We start from the raw sequence: 16,242 nt of genomic DNA on the forward strand, positions 1-16,242 counted from the left end.
TAAATGAGACGCAGCGGTGGTGGAGATGGCACCTTCCTGTTTTGCCTCGGGCAGCAAAACAGGACAGGCAACCCCTACTCAGAACAATTGTGGAATGTTTCTTTCTGCCTTGAGGCCAAGCAGTGGCAAATCCATTAATGGCCTTCTTTTGCTTTGACTCCTCACAGCCAATGAAAATGCATCAGGATTCACTAGAGGAGCAGCAGGAGGCGGCTGAATCTGAGCCTGTCTATGAGGAAGTGGGAAACTTTGCCGACATGGGCTTTCTGGAGCTCCAACAGTCCCTGCTACCTCCCGTGGACCGAACCAAGAAGCCAGTTCCATGCTCAGAGCAGGCAGTATCCAGCTCACTGCCCCCCTGCCCAGCCCCCAGGGCATCTGGAATCAATGTGGCAAAAGGATGCTGCTTTGAGAGGACCCTCAGGCTGGAGGAGAAGGACCTCCTCCCAGACAGGCTCCCAGGACACAGTGTGGCTCCAAGTGCCGGTGTAGAGAGAATGACCGAGTTGCATCAAGGGCCGCCTGCCCCAGACTGGGAACAGGGACTATCGAAAGAGGCACCTGCCTCACCTCCAGAACCTCCAATGGGAGAGGAGCCTCAAGCTGATGCCTCCAGGAAGAAAAGCTTCCAGGCAGACTGGTCCATCAATGACAAACTCATGCAAGAGCTGAGTTCTGCCATCCTCCGAAAGAACGAGTCCCAGGCACCTGCCACAGTGGGGAAGCAGAACCCCCGGGATGGGGCCCAGGCACAGCTGGAAGGGTCACGGGATCTGAGGACTGAGATCCCTTAAACTGGAACTAGGCTCAGCGCAGTCCTCAGCACGACATGCGTCGCGGGAGGCTGCTGGTCTGCATCACGTCTCTGCCTGTGATGGGTAGAACCAAATACCCTGCCTGGAAGCGTCGCATTAAGAAATCCTCTCCTCCTCTAGAACTATTTTATCCTTAGAGTTCCCAGTCACTCCTAGAGAGGAAGCGTGGTGGAAAGCAAGGTGGGGTGAGATTTACTAAGGCAAGGGTGGTGCCCCCCTCAGCTCCAGCTCATATCCACATGCAGAATGTGGTACTGCGTGCAGGATTCAGGTTCCTGGGAAACTCAGCTTTCATTTTTAAAAGTTTCTAGCCCTCATGCTAAGATTATACTCTTGCCTGCCTATGTGCAATGCCTGAATGAAATCACAGAAGTCAAATAGGTTGAGTATGCCCTGTGATAATCTGAACACGTCATAGACTTCAACTGTTCATGGTGCAAAATTTGGATGGTGTGGCCATATATTTCTGTTTAGATAGGCCTGCTCATGGAATAAATCTTCTTGAAAAGGTAAGGAAATCCAGAGCAGTTCCAGCAATATTCATACTGCTAGTTGGAATAAATGAATTTTGTACAACACAGAGCAAGAGAGTTTGTTTATGCTGAGTTATCTGGAACAGAGCTGATTAATGTGCAGGGTAGATATGGGAGCCAAAGGTTTGTTCATGCCGTATTGGAGACAAGTAAATTAGCCACAACTGCTTGAAGATTGGGGAAAGGAATGCGGTAAACCACTTCTGAGGTGATGATGATGACGACTGGGTGAAATTCTGAGGAATTGTCTCAAGACTGCACATTCCAGTTGGCCCTCAGGATCCTGAGGCAGTTAAGAACACACTTCACTCTTCTCAGCTGGACAGCTGAACTTCATAGAATCATAGAATTGGAAGGGTCACCAATGGTCATCTAGTCCAACCCCCTGCTATGCAGGAATCTCAATTAAAGCATCTATAACAGATCCAACCTCTGCTTAGAAAACTCAAATGATTTGCATCACCACTGGGACATGTGCCCTTTTCCTGATGAAAATTCCCCTTCCCTTTTTGCCCTACGCAGCAAAACATGAAGCTACGGATCTCTAGGTTTTGCCCTGTGGGACAAAAAGCATTATGGACGTTTTTTTAAATCAGGAAAATGTTGGGAGCTTTAAATACCCACCCATCCATACTGCTATTTGTTGTTGTTGTTGTTGTGGCTTTCCCAATGGTAACATCAAATCTGACTCTCAGATTCATTTATGAGCCAGGCAGCGAACTTTAAATATTTATGAAAGTGAAGGAAAAAACAGAGCCAGCTATTCATCTCTGTTCAATAAACAATTTAATTCCCAATATATTATAAAGCAGGAAATAAGTGTATTAAGGGAAGTAACAGGGTAATTTGAGTGAGGATAAAGTTTGAAAGAAACACACGTTGGTTACATATAGCAAGTGTTCAAAAATAGCATAACATTTAGTTTATATTCAACACAAGTCCTTTCCAACATTCAACAAAACGGGGACTCTCAACTGGAGTCAACACGGAGTCAACACGGCACAAAATTCAAAATCCAGCCAGGTGAGAGCTTGTTTCCAAAGAGGCAAGCTGGACATCCTGACCAGCAGATGCCATATTATGGGCAGGAAAGAGGTAAGAGCTATGAGGCATTCAACTCTGCTCTCAGGTCCTGGCCACTTAACAATTTATATATATACATATTCCCCAAATGGAACAATTGATCAGGAGGGGATAAATAAATGCACAGGGAGCGTATGTTTACCCTGTTTTTGTATTTTAAAGGGCTGCCAATAACACTTACTGTTTGGAATCTGTTTTCAAAGTGTTGGACACAATTTTAATTTGATTTTTATTAGAAAGGAGAAGGTAAAGCAGAGCAGAATAAAAGCTAAGATCACCTTTTCATCCATAAGCAGGGGAAATCAAATCTGTCCCCAGACAAATTCCAACCCTGGAATGTCCCCAGATTTCATTAAATGTCCCCGGGAAACGTGGCAGCGGCAGTCTCAGCAGCCCGGAGCCAGCCTGGTAGCACAGTTGGCTCTGGAGTCTGGCTGGCTTCAGGAGCTGCTTGTGCACATCATACAGGGACTTCTGGCAAGGAAAAGTAGTGGGGGCCGTAAGCAGGCGTACCTAGGTTCCCTTGTGCCCTTGGCAAGGAGCTGTATTGGTGCCTCCAAAGCCAGGGAAACCATGGAGCAGAAACTCAAAATGTTTGCTTTTCAATACCTTTGGTGCTCTGTCAGTGACTTCTGCAGCCATCGGGGTCTGCTCTGCTGCTGCTGCTGCTGCTGCTGCTGCTGCTGCTGCTGCTGCTGCTCCTACTCCACTGGTCGGTCTGCCTGCCTGCCTGCCTCCCTCTGCTCATTGCTTTACCTCCTGGCCACTCTGAGTCCGAGTGGAGAGGCACAGTTTTTGTGCCCACCTGGGTCTGCTCTCTTGGCAGAGGCCAATCAAACCACTAGGTACATCCCTGATCACTGTCATCCACATACTGCCAGCACCACCTTTTGTGAATCAAGAGCAGTTTCCCCTCTTTACCTGGCCTCATAGTCATTGCGGACTAGCAGGAGATGCTGCAGAATAGAAAGGAGATGCTGCTCTGCTTTAGAGTCCTTTACTGTATTGTGCAGAATCTGGAAAACTTCATTGAAATCAGTGGAAATCAATGGTTAAGGATGCAAAAGCTACTTTGAAGAAACACACATGAACTCCCCTGGGAGAGCTGGTCTATCCCCTTAGACTTATCCACCACCCTCTCAACTTACACACCAATCATAAATGACTTCTACAAAACTGTATGCAATACACTTTCACCAGCAGTAAAACCTTGCTTTTACCACCATAGTCTGGCTACAAGCCTTTTGTACAAGACTTAAAACAGCTCAAATAGACAGATCATGGGAGATACCACAACTTTGGGTCCCAGGAACTAACTGTTTAGGATTCAACACATTTCCAGTCATTCTTCCTCAAGGTGGCTTACCTGCCCCTACTCCTGAACACAATCTAAGAGAGATTCCCATTGTGGGTTTGGCTACAAGTGGGCATTTAAAACAGAGATTCCTTTTGGGGCGCTCTGTTTTCGTGAATACATTTGCATATTTCAGGTGCACTCTGATGGCCAAGCGCACAAATAATCACTCTTAAAACATTGTTTCTCATGATGCAGTTCTTCAAATCCAGGCACCAAACCTTTCCCACTAGTCCTTTGTTCTTTTCCTCTACCCTTCCACCAGCTTCGCATCTCTCTCTCCTTCCCAGAGGCAACTAGCCCCTCAGTGCCATTGCCTCTGTGTAAGGGAAGCCTGCGGTTGCTGTTGGTTTTAATTTATTCATGCATAAGAGAAACAGCCTCCCTTCCTTCCTAAGTTTACCCCCAGCTATCAAAGGCTTCATCTTAAACTAAACAGAGAGTGGATGCAGGTTGTGGACACAATGCCATATTGATTAGCTGTTCCGACGAAATACGGAACCAGGCCAGAACAACATGTTACAAGTTAAATGCTTTTAATATGTATGGCACTTCACAAAGTATAAGGGGATGGATCCCTGCCCCAAGAAGCTTATAATCTAAAATTAGCACATCTCTCTTCTAGCTACTCAGAAGAAGGATATTCCATTTCAATGCGAATCTCCTCAAAGCGGTTTTTGAGTTCTGCAGAATCTTCTTCAGCATATTCTTCGAATAGCAAGAGGTGCACCAGCAGTTCCTCATTGTCTTGAGCATGCAGCTCCTACAGAGGATACAACATTAAAGTCATCACCATCCTCATTTCTGGAGTTCCAGTTCTGTACTCTATGGAGGATATCCTATTGCTGGCCAACTACAGCGGTACCTCTGGTTGCGGACACGATCCGTTCCGGAGTGTCATTCACACCCTGAAAAGTCCGCAACCAGAGCAGTGCTTCTGTAAACACTTCGGCGTTTGCAAGATGAAAAGACGCAACCTGAAGCGGACACAAAATGAGGTATGACTGTACTGGTTCTTTCTCTCTTTCACACACATGGCCAGTAATTAACTGGAACCATCTGAGAACAGATACAAATGAAGGAATACAGTACCATGCTCCACAATGGTCCTCTTCACATCTGCCTCCACACATACAATGAACGTGGAGAGGAAGGCAAAACCACATCTCACTGAGCCCAAACACCCATGTGTTCAGCAGAACACAGGACAAAAAATGCCTCTATGCATACAGTGGAACTGACTCACTCACAAACACACTCACTCACTCACTCTTAACTCATACCAAAGCAGCACAAAGAAGTCCAAGATGCTGGTATAATAAGTAGCAAATTCAAGACATAAGTACCAGTATAGACAAAATGAGGACTGAGAAGTAATAAAGATGTATCAGCAAAAGCTTGAGGTCTGCAGAAGTACAGAAACATCTTTTTTGCTGCAGGCCCTACTTATTACCTTTAATGCCACTGAGGTGTCACTCTTCAGGCCATCCAAGATGGGTTTGAATCGTTCCACTTCATCCATTTCTGCTCGTTGTGTCAATGCCACCAGAACTTGCTCATGCCTATGTAAGAGTAAGGAAAACAAATCAGGAACAGATTATCTGACAGTGCAATGCTAGCCATGTCTACTTGCTAGACACAATGAGTTGAATGAGATGCACTCCCAGGTGCTTTCAAGATGGCAGTCTGACTTTCATACGCTCACAACAGGAAACTATGTAAGAGTTTGATCAATTGTGCATCTACAGTATTAAAATTTCTAAAAACTGTTAAGAACCAATGTTGCCTTGGATCCAGGGGACAAAAACCCTCCCAAGCAATATGGAGTAAGATGTGGGGCTTCAAAGTGGGAATGACCCCAAACCTTACACAAGCTTTGTTCAGCTTGTGCTTCTTAGGCTTCAGGCCGTTGTGCAGATTACATGCACATTAAAACTTGCAATTTAGAAGTAGCCTTCCAGTTTTTAATGTATTTTGGAAAGGATCCCAAGTGCTAGACTGCCCACCAATGAAATACAACTAAACCAAAAGATAAATCACCTATAGTCACTTACATATCCACAGGCTGAGGCAGAATGCAGAGGGCAGACAGTAGCGTGATAGCATCAATCATCATGGATGGGACTTTGGGGTTAACTGCTCTTGCCAAAAGCAGGATCCCCTCCTCCGTTTCAAGCATTGTCTTAATTCCAAACTAAAAAATAGGGGGGGGGACACCCACTGAGTGCATGCACATACAGAAAGGTTGTCAATGCCACAGGAAGAAAGTAAGGCAACTGTCTAACTTGGGAAATAGGTGCAAGGGGGGGGGCAAGCCCCCCAAAGCTGACATGTGCAAAAGTGATGTGGGGAAGATCCCATAAGTGTGCAAATTTAAGAAGGGGAGCATCTCAACTGAGAGTAATCACACTGGAGGTTTCTCACCCTTAATCTAGAAGTTCATTTATAATTCATCTCTCCTCTCCTCTAAGTTTTGATGGGCTTTAACCTATATATATATTAGATTAGATTCCTCACACTATTTCCCTCTTATCTTCAATTCTGTTGCTTGTTTAATTTACAGCTCTTTATTGTGATCAAGTTTCTCCTTCTTTCTTCCCTCCTTGGCTTCATCTTGCTACCTTCCTTCCAATACAATATGGTTCCTATTTTCTTTTTCCCCAAGTATATTTATTGATTTTATAAAACTGAAAAAAAGAAAAACATATAAAACAGAAAAACATAAAAATACAATACAGAATCACATAAAGCACAAAACATGAAAATACAAGATACAAAAAACTGAAGAGTGGTCTAGCTTCTTGAGCAATTGTTAAGAATTGTGTTCTTAACCACCACCCTCATTTTTCACTTGACTTTCTGAAGTTTGCCTACTGATTCTAAAAAAGTAAGAAATGGCAGCTCACAAAAATTTATGTTGAAAACAAAGGACATACCTTATCGTTCATGAAAGCTTTTAAGCATCTAATGATCTCATGTTTGATCCGGATGTCATATGGCCTAGCGGAGGATAGAGAAAACAATCTGATTATTTATGGCTATCGGTTCCTATACAATTATGTATAATTCTACCACTCCACTCAAAGAAGCTCCTGGTCCTTCTAATAATCCAGATATCAGGCAGCATTAAGAGCTGAAACAAGTTGTCCCAACCTTCAATAGAACTTTGGAGTGAGGAGAGGAGAGGGAGAAGGATGTTTGGAAAAGACTGTTTCCCTCAATCTGAGCTCCACTTTCCCCATCCACATACAGTATTTGCATCATTGGCCTAACTCAGCTCCTATATTCTCTTCTCTCAACCATGCAAAGCAAAACGTATTATGAAAGCCTGTTTGCAGGCATATGTAGAGATATCATTGTCCCATTTATCTTAAAATGCTCCACCACGAAACAAAATAATCTCATTAATTTCTTTATTGTATTTCTGGCATTTGAACTCTGCTTTTCAACCATTTAGGCTCCCAGAGTGATGTATGGAAGTGAGAGGTGAACCATAAAGAAGGCTGATCACTGAAGAATTGATGCTTTTGAATTATGGTGCTGGAGGAGACTCTAATCAAACTCTAATAAGACTTTCCCCCTTTGCACAGCCTCTATTCATTATGCAAGCTTAAAAATAGATGCCCAACCCCCCCCCAAAAGAGACAATTAGCTCCACCTCAGAAGTGGGAAAATTGGAAGGTCTAATCCAATTTAATTGGGCACAATACTCCCAAAATATAAAAATCAACATGAAGAAAAGGCTTGAAAATCAGGCAACGCCGGCTGTAGCAGGTCAACAAAGGCGTCAATCAAACGCAGATACCGAACCAATGGATATAAGGGAATTAATTCTAGGAATGAAAGCAGAGATTAATGAGAAAATGGACTCTATGAACGAGAAGTTAGATAATATGGAAAACAAAATTGAACAAAACTTGAAAAGAATTGAGGAAAATTCGAAAGCAATAATTGACCTGAACAAACAATATGAGGAGCTGCAAGAGAAAAATAAAGGGATAGAAGAAGTCACCCAGAGCCTGTCAACCAAAATGAGCAAACAAGAGGAAACAGCTAAAAAACATGCAGAGGAGCAGAGAGAACTGAAAAGGGCCCAAGAAAGAATAAGAGAAGAAATGCAGAAATTAAAGGATATGCAAGAGGCCACCTGGGATACAATTGCGATGCATGAACTTAAACAAAATGATTTGACATTGAGGTTTAGAGGTCTGAAAGAGAACCCAGAGGAAAATGTGGAAGACACCATAATTAAGGAAGTTGCAAAGTGGATGGAGTTACAAGAAGAGGATGTGTCTATATGTGTAGACAGAGCTTTCAGACTAAGAACGAAACAGGCAAAAGCTGGCAACTGGCCAAATGACTGTCTAGTCTTTTTGAACTCTAGAATATTAAGAGACAAAATAATGCAGCACAAAAAAACACAAAAGCTGAGGATAGAGGACAGAGACATTGTCATTATGAGGGAAATTCCACCAAGACTTTTGAGGAAAAGGTCGAAATACAAATTATTAGCAGATGCCCTGCAGAGGAATAACATTTACTATAAATGGGAGTTTCCTGAAGGGATAACCTTCACATACAAGCAGGTTAAGAGGAAATATACGACAGAATCACAGGTGGAAAAGTTCTGGAGAAAATATGCTAGTGCGTTAGGGGGGGGGGAGGTTGTGGAGAAAAAGAAGAAGAAAGGAAAATCGGAAAGTGAAGAAGAAGAAGATTAGATTAAGAATAAATAAATAATTACGATAGGGAAGGAAGAGGATAGATGTTCTACACTTGATCTATAACCCAAAGCTAGTCAGGAGAGTGAGCAAAATGATATGAGAAAGGAAGATTTTAGATAATGAGTGGTTGGTTATGGTAATTTTGGTAATTTCGTGTTGTTTTATTTAGATTATTTCTTTTTTGTATGTTTCTTTTCTTGTGAATATTATCTTTTTTCTGATGATGTGTTTACTGAGAAAGTAATTTTATTGTAGATTTTGTTGTATGTAGAGAAAGAATAAAGGTAATTGGTATAAAGTATATTTGGTGTCAGGGAGATTAAGATTGGAAAGTGCGGAAAATGGATTTAAGACTTACCTCTTGGAACGTGAACGGATTAAATAGCAAATTAAAGAGAAATAGATTGGAGCGCCTGCTGATAAAAATGAAATCAGATATAATATGCCTGCAGGAGACGCATATAGCAAAGAAACACCGCAGATTATTGGTGAATAAGAAATTAGGATTGGAATTTATATCCTCAGACGCAAATAAGAAAAGGGGTGTCGTATTTTACATTAACCCCAAATTAAACCCAGAACAACTATATAAAGATAATGAAGGAAGAATTATGATCCTAAAAATCAAAAATAAATTAGAGAAAATAATTTTAGTAGGGATTTATGCGCCTAATCAGAATAAGTCAAAATTTTACCAGAGATTGGAGAATGTGATGTTAGAATATAGTGACCAAAAAATTATTCTTATGGGGGATTTAAATGGGGTAATATCCACCGAACTGGATAAGGTGAACAAAGAGAGGAAAAACAAAAAAGAGGGGCGTCTCCCAGAATCCTTTTTTCAATTAATAGACAATCTGGATTTGCAAGATGTATGGAGGCGTAAACACCCCACCCAAAGAGAATTTACATTTTACTCGTATCCCCAAAATTCAGAAAGTAGAATAGACATGATCTGGGCGACTAAGGATTTGATGTTAAGATGTAAAAAAGTAGAAATTTTGCCCAAAACAATATCGGACCACAACCCAATAGAGATGGAAATAATTGGCGCAGAGAAATGCATTAAAAGGTGGAAGCTAAATGAATTTTTATTGGAAGATGAAAGGATAGTTAAGAAAGCAGAGGAGACAATAAGAGAATTTTTTCAGATAAATTTGAATCAAGAAAATAATTTAAACACAGTTTGGGATGCTGGGAAGGCTGTCTTCAGAGGGTTCTTCATTAGTCAAAATAGTTGGAAAAAGAAAGAGAGAGAGAAGAAATTAGAAAATCTTTTGAAAGAAATTAGGAAGAATGAGAGAGAATTAGAGAATACGAGGAGCAAAGACAAAGAGGATATGAAAAGGAACATTAAAGTATTACAAAGTCAAGTCTCTATGATTTTAGATGATGAAATAGAAAGGAAAATAAGATATTTGAAACAAAAGAGTTTTGAGCATTCCAACAAGGCAGGAAAATACCTAGCCTGGCAATTAAAGAAAAAACAAAAAGAAAGGACGATAGATAAAATAATAAAGGAAGGGAAAATAATAGAAGACCCAAAAGAAACTGCAAAACACTTTGTACAATTTTACGCCAATTTATACAAGGAAGGAAAGCTAGATCAAACTAAAATTGACGAATATATTAAAAACACAGATATATTAAAAGTTGATGAGAGGGGAGTGAAATTATTAAATGAACAAATAACAAAGGAGGAGATACAAGGAACAATTAAAAGAATGAAATCCGGCAAATCCCCAGGGACAGATGGAATCTCGGCAATATTTTACAAAACATTTATAGCAGTATTGATTGACCCCCTGCATAAATTATTAAATGAAATTTTAGAAAAAGGAACAATCCCGAAGACATGGGAAGAAGCATACATAGCTCTCATCCCAAAGCAGAACTCGGACAAAAATCAAATACAAAACTTCCGGCCCATTTCATTATTAAATAATGATTATAAGATCTTTGCAGATCTGATAGCCAATAGAATGAAAAAAGTATTGAAGAATATGATAAATAAAGACCAAACAGGATTTCTCCCAGAAAGATTTATGCATAATAACATCAGGAATATCATCAACATCTTAGAACATTTAGGCTTGAGGTTTAATAAAAAGGTTGCCTTTCTGATGTTGGATGCGGAGAAAGCCTTTGATAAAATTTCATGGACATTTATGAAGAGGTGTATTATAAGGTTGGGATTTGGAGAGAAAATTATAAAAGGAATTGAGGCAATTTATAAATCACAAAGTGCCAAGCTAATAATAAATAGTGAAATATCTGAGGGAATTCATATACGGAGGGGGACGAGGCAGGGCTGCCCATTATCCCCGCTATTATTCATTTTATGTCTGGAGTTTTTGTTGAAAAATCTAAGGGAAGAAACTAGGATAAAAGGCATAAAAATTGGCAAAGATATACACAAGGTTAAGGCGTTCGCGGATGACGTCATAGTCACTGTGGAAGATCCATTAGAGAGCATCCCAAAAACTATAGAAAAAATTAGAAAATTTGGTGAATTAGCAGGATTGGATATAAATATGAAAAAGACAAATTTGCTAACCAAGAATATGACAAAAGAGGAAGATAGGCAATTACAAGAAATAACAGGATTGGAGGTAGTAAAGAAGACTAAATATCTGGGAATATGGATAACAAATAATACAAACAATTTGGTTAAAGATAATTATATTAAAGTTTGGAAAGAAGTCAAGAGGGATTTGGAAAATTGGAACAAATTAAATTTGACGTTATTAGGTAAAGTGGCTGTAGTTAAAATGAACGTCTTGCCGCGAATGCTTTTCTTGTTTCAAATGTTACCGATATTGGGTACGGGGAATAACATATTTAAACAATGGAAATCGGATTTGACGAAATTTATTTGGAGCAATAAAACAGCTAGGATAAAACATAAATTATTAACGGATTCTAAAGAAAGAGGGGGGCTAGCCTTGCCAAATCTTAAATTGTATCACGATGCGGCAAGTTTTTTATGGTTAAAAGATTGGATAACCTTAAAAGACCATGAATTATTAGACTTGGAAGGAATTGACAATAAATTCGGCTGGCACGCTTATTTAATAGATGGGAAGGTAAGAGTTCATAAAGGGTTCAACAGCCATTTAATCAAAAAATCCCTTTTAAAGACCTGGGAATGTTATAGAAGGCTGCTGGAACCCAAAACGCCGAATTGGGCATCACCAATTGAAATAATTACAATCAAGAAGGTAAATTCAAACGGGAAATGGGGGAGATATACAGATTTACTGCAAGAACAGGAAGGTAAACTCAGATTGAAAAAATATGAAGAAGTAAAACAACATTTAACAGGGTGGCTGCAGTATTGTCAGATAAATAGCAGATTTAAAGAGGACTATTTTAAAAACGGCTTCCAGAATGAACCATCATTATTAGAAGTTAACTTGTTGCAAGGGGATCGGAAAGTTATAAACAGGATGTACAAAGTATTATTGGAGTGGGATTTAAAGGATGAATCCGTAAAGGAAACAATGATTAACTGGGCGATAGATCTGGGGAAACCAATCCTAATGGAGAGTTGGGAAAAACTTTGGAAATATTCGTGGAGATTCACGGCGTCAGAAACGATCAGGGAAAACATGGTTAAGATGTTTTATAAGTGGTATCTCACGCCGGTTAAAATTAAAAAAAATGTATAAAACCCATGATAATCTCTGTTGGAGATGCAAAAGAGAGGTAGGGACATTTGTGCATATATGGTGGCACTGTGATAAGATTAAAATATTTTGGAATGCAATTTTGGAGGAATTGAAAAAGATATGTAAATATAACATTAAAAAAAACCCGGAATTTTTTCTACTAGGGATGTTGGGAGAGGAAATTAAAAAACAGGATGATGTACAGGTGGTATCAAACACCAGACAAAATATCAAGGATGTATAAAAATAAATCACCAATATGTTGGAGGTGCGAGAAGGAGATAGGGACCCAAATGCACATGTGGTGGAGATGCCCAGAAATAAATAAGTTTTGGAATAATATCTATGAAGAGTTAAAGAAAATGCTGAAGTGTAAGATCATAAAGAAACCAGAACTGTTTCTGTTGAATATAATACCAGAGGATATCAAAGATGCAAGTAGAATTTTACTTATGTATGGTATTGTAGCTGCGAGGGTCCTTATCGCTAGAAAATGGAAAATTAAAGACGTACCAAATATAACAGATTGGCAAATCTTAATGAAGGAGTATGCACAGCTTGCTAAAACCACTGGGAGAATTAGAGGTCAAACAAAGCAAAAAGTAAAAAAGGAGTGGAGGATTTTTGAAGATTATATAAATTCATCCAAATAACCAAATCCCGATAGCAGAACAGAATTGAACCATGTCGAAATTTTAGGGATAAGGAAATGTTGATAAGAACTTAAGTGTGAATTTAAATGGGTGTATATAATTTACACAGGATATGATTGGAAGAACGCTCTTCTTCTTCTTCTTCTTTTTTCTTATTTATTTTTTTTCCCCTTTCCTTTTTCTTTTTCTTCCTATATAATCTCCCTATATAATTGTTTTTGTTTCAATTCCCTCCTCTTTCTTTCCCTTGTATTTTTATTTCCTATACATTTGACATTCCTCTTTTCTTCTTTTTCTCTCAAATGTGGATTCCTTTATATGTAAAAGGGAGATGTACCAATTTCCTGTATGTGTTTTTGAAAATCTTTTGTGTTTCTGCAAATTTGTATGGCTTTTAACATTTGAAATAAATAAAAATTATTTAAAAAAAAAAAACAGGATGAGAAAATATGTTTATACGCAACGGCAGCTGCAAGAATTCTATTGGCGAAGTATTGGAAAAAGGAAGAAACTCCCAACATTAAAGAATGGCAGGAAAAATTATTAGGGTATATAGAATTGGATAGACTAACAAATGTAATAAGGGGAGGGAGCTGGGAAAAATCGGCGAAAAATTGGAGGAAATTTGGAGAATATCTTAAAAAACAGTGCCCCATGATAAAAACTTGGATTTGCTTTTAACACCTCGCAAAGAGTGAATTCAAAAAAAAACACAAAAGAAACAATGCAATAAATATTAAGCTATTAACCCGGGAAGAGGACAAGCGGAAGTCGGTTAGTAGGTGAAGGGGGATTAAGTATGAATATTGTGTGTACATAGGAATTTATGGAATATAAGTATTATAAGCATTACAAGAAGATACAGGTATTGATATATGGGCTAATTTACATTCAAATTACACATCAGAATATAGATTTTGATTCTATTTTAGATTTAAGTTTTGATATTAATTTCGTGTTATGTTTTACGTTACGTTATAATTTTTGTTATGATATGATTTAATTCTAATTTGTATTTGAATTACGATTTATTGTTATTTAGACACCGTTAGGCTCTTTTTTTGTATTTATATATGTATTCGTTTGTGTGTTCGTTTTTTTTCTTTTTTTCTTTTTTTTCTATTTTCTTTGTATTTTTAATGTGTGTTTTTCTTTGGTATCTTTTCTGTGTGCTTGTGTATTTTAATCTCAATAAAGTTTATTTAAAAAAAAAGAAAAAAAGAGAGAGTTGCATGGACTGCAAGAAGATCAAACCTCTACATTCTAAGGAAATCAGCCCTGAGTGCTCACTGGAAGGACAGATCCTGAAGCTGAGGCTCCAATACTTTGGCCACCTCATGAGAAGAGAAGACTCCCTGGAAAAGACCCTGATGCTGGGAAAGATTGAGGGCACAAGGAGAAGGGGACGACAGAGGATGAGGTGGTTGGAGTGTTCTCGAAGCTACCAAAATGAGTTTGACCAAACTGCGGGAGGCAGTGGAAGACAGGAGTGCCTGGCATGCTCTGGTCCATGGGGTCACGAAGAGTCGGACACGACTAAACAACAACAATAGCATAAGAAACAAAGTCATCTGAGAATTAGCATCTTCCACACCAGAGACACACAAATTCTACAGGTAGCCTACTTGAAACATAAAGGCACATATGAAACCACCTTATTTAACCCAGCATTTTCCTACTCTTAGCAGCTCCTCTGAGGGCCTAAAAAGCAGAGGGTCTTTCACAACCTCCTGCCCTCCTGCGAGGTCCTTTTAACTGAAGAGGGAAAGATCAGAAACCGGAGTCTCTTCTATATGAAAAAACTTGGCTCAACCCCACCATCCAAAATCAAGCCAGCCCTCTTCCTGATCCACCCTCTTCCTGATCCACACACACACACACAGAAACTAATGGCACCTAAATATTGCTTATTGGTGTCGGTCAGGTGCCTTTCACTGTATACTTTTTGGTGCCTACTGAAGACCTTCCTATTTAGAAGCAAGCTGTAACGAAAAAACGCTAGGATGATGTATTTGGTCACAGCCTGGATGTATAAGGGTTAATGCATCTCCTACCCTGAGTTACATCACATGCTTGTGGGGGCGGGGTTACGAACATTCTATGAGGAGAAAAGAGCGGTTATGACAGTTGGGAGAGAGAGGGAGATGAAGCAGGGGAGGGTAGAATAGGTTTATAGAGTAGTGTTAGGTGAGGAATTGGTGAGGTTTGAAGTTACATGTTTAACAAGAACAGTTCCACTGAAACCACATGCTTGTACACATGAACAAAAGTAGAGGACTTTCGTCACACAAGCCTACTCAGGTGTTTAAGAAAACCTGCATGAGGGGTTGTTGTTTTCCTTTAGGAAAAAAATCTGTCTCAGTCTATTCTATTCTGCTTTCAAAACTTGCCGTGTGTGTTTTACAGTCATGGTTTGGCAATCGTAAAGAAGCGACGGCTTTCTTATTCTGCCTGTTTTTTGGCAGACCACTCTTGTTTTCCAATTAATTCTCACGCATGCACGCCCGCACCCAAAGGAAACGGAGCGGGGTCAGGCAGGGAGCCCTGCACGTGCGGAGGGGAAGGAAGGGAGAACTTCTGCCGGGCACCGCCAGCTCCAGCAGGGCTGAGAGGGACGGATCCGGCATCCCCCTCTCCCCCCGCCCGAGGGAGATGCCGCCGGCGGGACACCTGCGCGGGCGGCGCGGGGAGGGAGCCGGAGGCCGGGGCCGCTTCTGCCTGCCTTTCCCCGGTTAGCGCGGGACGATGCAGAGGAGGCGGCAGCCGCGGGCTCCGAAACGCCCGCCGGGCGGGCAGGTGCGGCCACGGCAGGTCCTTCCTTCCTTCCCCCTCCCCGCCCGGACCGGCCACCTCAGTCAGGAGGACACTCACGAATTTCTGGGACTTCCCGCCTCCTCCTCCGGGGTCTCCTCCAGTCACGGCCGCCGAGGGGGCCTCGTCTGCGGGGATCTTGCTCTTCTTCCTCTCGCGGCCGGTCCCGCGCGCGGATCCCCCGTCGCCGCCCTCCATGGCGGGGCGCGAAGTCCGCCGCTCGCCGCCGCGAACAGGACGGGGGGCAGCTCGGATCTCCTATCCCGGCGCAGTCCGTCAGGGAGTCAATGAGCGAGCGAGAGAGGGAAGGAGAGAGGGAGGGAGGAAGAGGCAGAGCGAGGAAGGCAAGCGACTCCTGACAGGAACGGCACTCGACGCCCACCCGACGGGACCTCTCAACGGACGGGCAGCCGTGCCTGCCGAACTCCGCCTCAGCCGGGTTCCGCCCTCCGTCACAGTGGCTCGCTCCGAGCGCCGGCCCGCCTCCCAGGAAACAGGCGCCCCGCCCACCGCGGCGACGTCGCCACGTGAGACGCAGCCACGCCCCTCGGCTCCTCGTGCACCTCACCCACACCAGCGGGAGTAAAAGGCGGTTGGT

The 16,242-nt window shown here is 41.4% G+C and overlaps 2 protein-coding genes across 7 annotated transcripts in view; one reads left to right on the top strand and one right to left on the bottom strand.

Moving 5' to 3' along the window:
* Positions 1-794, top strand: part of ARAP3 (ArfGAP with RhoGAP domain, ankyrin repeat and PH domain 3) — a 39,693-nt gene extending 38,899 nt beyond the window's left edge. For all 6 annotated transcript variants that reach the window (XM_035103416.2, XM_035103414.2, XM_035103413.2 and 3 more), the window contains one exon: positions 168-794. In XM_035103416.2, the coding sequence (XP_034959307.2) occupies positions 168-794 (627 nt within the window). The remainder of the gene's footprint in view (positions 1-167) is intronic.
* Positions 168-16,109, bottom strand: LOC118079321 (protein diaphanous homolog 1-like). Its single transcript, XM_035103420.2, has 6 exons — positions 15,705-16,109; positions 6,722-6,785; positions 5,840-5,979; positions 5,239-5,347; positions 4,430-4,548; positions 168-3,469 (listed from the first exon to the last, which is right to left on the bottom strand). Exons 2-6 carry the CDS (start codon positions 6,731-6,733, stop codon positions 3,349-3,351), a joined length of 501 nt encoding a protein of 166 aa, XP_034959311.1. The 5' UTR covers positions 6,734-6,785; positions 15,705-16,109; the 3' UTR covers positions 168-3,348.
* Between the last annotated feature and the right edge of the window lie 133 nt (positions 16,110-16,242).

The sequence above is a fragment of the Zootoca vivipara genome, chromosome 8 (assembly GCF_963506605.1).
Source record: "Zootoca vivipara chromosome 8, rZooViv1.1, whole genome shotgun sequence".
Classification (NCBI taxonomy): domain Eukaryota; kingdom Metazoa; phylum Chordata; class Lepidosauria; order Squamata; family Lacertidae; genus Zootoca; species Zootoca vivipara.